At 33.3% G+C, this 3,576-nt stretch overlaps 1 protein-coding gene across 2 annotated transcripts in view; it reads right to left on the reverse strand.

The window, feature by feature from the left end:
- Nucleotides 1-3,576, reverse strand: part of LOAG_18595 — a gene marked incomplete at its 5' end in the record, with an annotated part of 6,812 nt that overhangs the window by 676 nt on the left and 2,560 nt on the right. Inside the window, 8 exons of one of the 2 annotated variants that reach the window (XM_020451257.1) lie at nucleotides 72-234; nucleotides 346-536; nucleotides 744-906; nucleotides 1,146-1,322; nucleotides 1,573-1,752; nucleotides 1,940-2,023; nucleotides 2,335-2,446; nucleotides 2,560-2,687. In XM_020451257.1, coding sequence (XP_020304981.1) covers nucleotides 106-234; nucleotides 346-536; nucleotides 744-906; nucleotides 1,146-1,322; nucleotides 1,573-1,752; nucleotides 1,940-2,023; nucleotides 2,335-2,446; nucleotides 2,560-2,687 — 1,164 coding nt within the window. Of the gene's footprint in view, nucleotides 1-71; nucleotides 235-345; nucleotides 537-743; nucleotides 907-1,145; nucleotides 1,323-1,572; nucleotides 1,753-1,939; nucleotides 2,024-2,334; nucleotides 2,447-2,559; nucleotides 2,688-3,576 lie in introns of those variants that run through there. The other variant, XM_020451256.1, reaches the window with a different exon arrangement.

Raw genomic sequence — 3,576 nt, forward strand, 5'->3', positions numbered from 1 at the left:
TCTTGTAATAGCATTTATCACTTGTTCTTGTAATAGCTTTATACGCATTTCAAGGCTACAAGAATGAGTATGGCGATATTTATTTGATCCCAAAAACATATCTGATTACGAAATTTTGATTTGTCGCATCGTTTCGTCCAATATCAGGTCTACATAATTATCAAGCATATTTTCATATTGCTCTGTCTTAGGCTTTTCATTTGTCACATCATCGAACTCGGCGTCTGGCTCAACCTGAAAATTCCATTTTTGAAATTACTAACATTACTCCCATTTTACTGAAGTTGGGAAGATGACTAAAGCGTAGTTTGGTTTCAACATTGTAAAATGACCTTTACGTGATACCTTTTGTGATGATTGTGGGATGCACTTTACGGTACCAAACGATACTCGTCGACCACTATTTTTACCAGGAATGCGTCCCGGCAAAGATAAAAACGTGTTATCATTTGTTAAATCATTCTTCTCTTTTCCGGTGCTCTCATCATTCCTTGCTTTCATTTCACTAATTTCACTAATTGTTTTTGGTTTCAGTTCTGGAATTTGATTACTTAAATTTATTTTTCAAATTTACAAAAAATTGCTAAATAAAGCTACGAATCGCAGAGTTGAATGTTTTTCATCTACCGATAGGGGAGAAGATGGACAGGAGATTCGTCGTTAGTACTGGACGCTTTCACTTGACATAATTAATTGCGCCGGTAAGTCCAAAGTAGGATTCTAATAAGGAGGAAAAAACCGACCTGGAAATAGTTGTGCCAAATTCAAATGATAAAGAATCCCATCATCTCTGTAGGCGACGCGTTTCAAAAGGTCATTCGAGATCAGCAGCTGGGTCAAGTCAAATGCTCGAGGAAGAGCTTTGCTTTCTGCATAAAAGATGCTACCAAATGGAATAATTCGAATCTGTGCAAAAAAAAAAAATTGCGCATTCAGAGGTATCAGTGACAGTATCAGAACGGAGTTTCATGATTGAAAATCCAGAACTTTGTCGAATCGTGGTCCTTTCCTCAACTTTGACAATCGCCACCTTCATGATCTTCGTTCTATTCCAATTATTTGATTATTTATTTTCGGAACATTATAAACTTGTGGTAGTTCGGTAAATTGTGAAAAAAACAAAATCTATGCACAAAGTTATTTACTGTGTATTGTAAGGAAAGTTCATCGAAATACTCCACGACGACACTTAAGGCATGTGATAAATAAGGCCATACGGATTTTATCGGCACTGTATCAGAATTGTCATCCATAATGGCGTTATCAATTCTACCCGACAACTCCAATGTTTCTGCATCATGTTTTATGATCGCAATCTTGGCCTAAAGCATTGAGTTTGTTTCTGTCAATTAATTTTATTGAGTATAATAACCAGACTAAAACTCTTTTAAAAAAGCTAATGATAGGAAAGTAAACTTCTGATGTAGGATTCTAAATCAGCTAGGAAAGTTTTGAGTACTGGTACATCCTATGGGATTTGGTCTCATTTTTTAACTTGTAATATTTTGCTATCTTTCATCCATCGGAAATCTTTTATTTGATCAAAAAAAAATTTTCAACTTTAAAACAAACAGCTTCGAATCTAAAAAGCCCTCCATGGATCCATTCATACTGGTATTGCCATTTGTAAGCATTGTTGATCTTTGTCACCAATTCAAATAATTCACTTCTCGCGAACCATCTTTGAGGAAATGCTATCTTAAAAGTTATTTGAGCTTCATCCGGTTGTGGTAGCGAAGTCCAATGTAACGCCTGCAAATGGCATTTCATTTTGAAATCTGTATTGTAAAGACTGGAATTTTCAATGACCACCGGATGTAATTCAGAATTGGCAGCATAAATTTTCAACGGGATAAGAGCATAATCTCATACATGGTTTGGTGAGAAAAAACAAAATTTTGCAAGAAAAAAAAATCAAAATATTTCTCGGGCTGATTACCGGTGGTCTTTGGGAAACTGTCGTTGTCAACTGGTGGGTGCACTTGATGGGCGTTTTCACTTTCAAGGCTTCTACCAAGTTATTCTGAAGTCGGGGAAAATCATTTGTAGAAAAAAAAAGTTTGAGTTTTTCTAATCAAAATCTTGCAAGTGCCAAAAAATGCCCTGTAAAGACTCCAAAATTTAAAGTGGAAGTAGATTTTAGAAATGAATGATTTAAAGAAATAATAAACAAATATGAAAATTAATAGGATAAGTAAAAGAAGATCGCTTAAATTATTCAGACTTATGTCAAGAATGGGATTAAATTAGCTTGGATGCCCCGAAGTCAAATAATAATGCGTATGATCGAGTCTATTGGTTAGTCAGAAACAGAGGTATCATTCCACAAATTACTTGAAAATTAGGCTCGGATGATGAAAGACAGTAATATTCATCAGAAGTATTATTGATCCAATGATTCAGTTTTTGTACACGTTCTTCCTGAGCTTTTGCGCCTTGCAATGCGCTAAAAAACACAATTTTTATGGTAAAGTTAGGCATTTAAAAAGTTTTAAAAGGGTTGTTTTGATTTTACGATCTTTAAAGTTCTATGAAATTTTCATGCGTTAATCCGGAAACCTTAATTTCATTATTTCATCGTGCCACAGCTGTCTTCTGATGGATAATGATTCCTGAATAATTGATTCTATAAGCATCATATCTTCATCGCTACATTCTTGTTTAATGAAAATAATCGGTGATTTTTCCTAAAAAACGATGTGGATTATTTCCAATCCAATATAAGTGTTTGCGCAATCTCATAACTTAATATTTCCAGATGAACCACTCATAAGGATTTAAGAGGAATCTCCTTTCCTTAGCTTTTTCTCTTTTTTTTTTTTTTTTCAATTAAGTTACTATGGAAACCGTATAGTGAGAATTTAGTCATTTAGTTTAATTCCAGTTTCAAGAACTCTTGTACTGCCAAAGGACAGAATCATTAAAAGTAGCTGCATTTGAGCGAATAACCGAGACTAAAGACAAATAGTAATTACTGTTCTATTTATATCACCCGGGAAGATTGGGACATATTTCGCTAAGCATTCAAATCAGACAGCTCCATGTTTTGTACTTGCTTATCGCCTCAAAGAATGTTTTGTGTTTTTTTTTCTTTTTTTTTTTGGGAGATGTAAAAGAATTAGCGCATTCTATGAATATGAATACTATGCAAAACTTGTCATAGCAATGGTCATTGTAATTGAAGTGACCATCCCTTATAAATTTTTTCTTTATATTAAATAAATGGCCATAAATTTAATGGAGAGAAAAAAAAACCGAAATTCTAACTATTATTAAAAGAATTAGACAAACAGATCCTAATAAATTGTTTTAATTTGCTCGAAAAATATCAATGCATGCATGTAAACTTCCCCCTCAATGACTTCTCCAAGAAATGAAAAGTTAAAACTAAAAATTAGAAACTGAAGATTTCGTTCACTGAATTGCTCTCATTTCAAATTTCTGTTCTAAATGGAATTACCGGATGTAAAATTCATTGCAAAGAGTTGCTACTATCAGTTCAATTAGCCAGGAAATAAAATCACAACATGATATACTAAAATTAATATTTTTTCATTTTTTTTTTTTTACTAGTAA

This window comes from Loa loa (assembly GCF_000183805.2).
Source record: "Loa loa unplaced genomic scaffold supercont3.387, whole genome shotgun sequence".
NCBI classification, from domain to species: Eukaryota; Metazoa; Nematoda; class Chromadorea; order Rhabditida; family Onchocercidae; genus Loa; species Loa loa.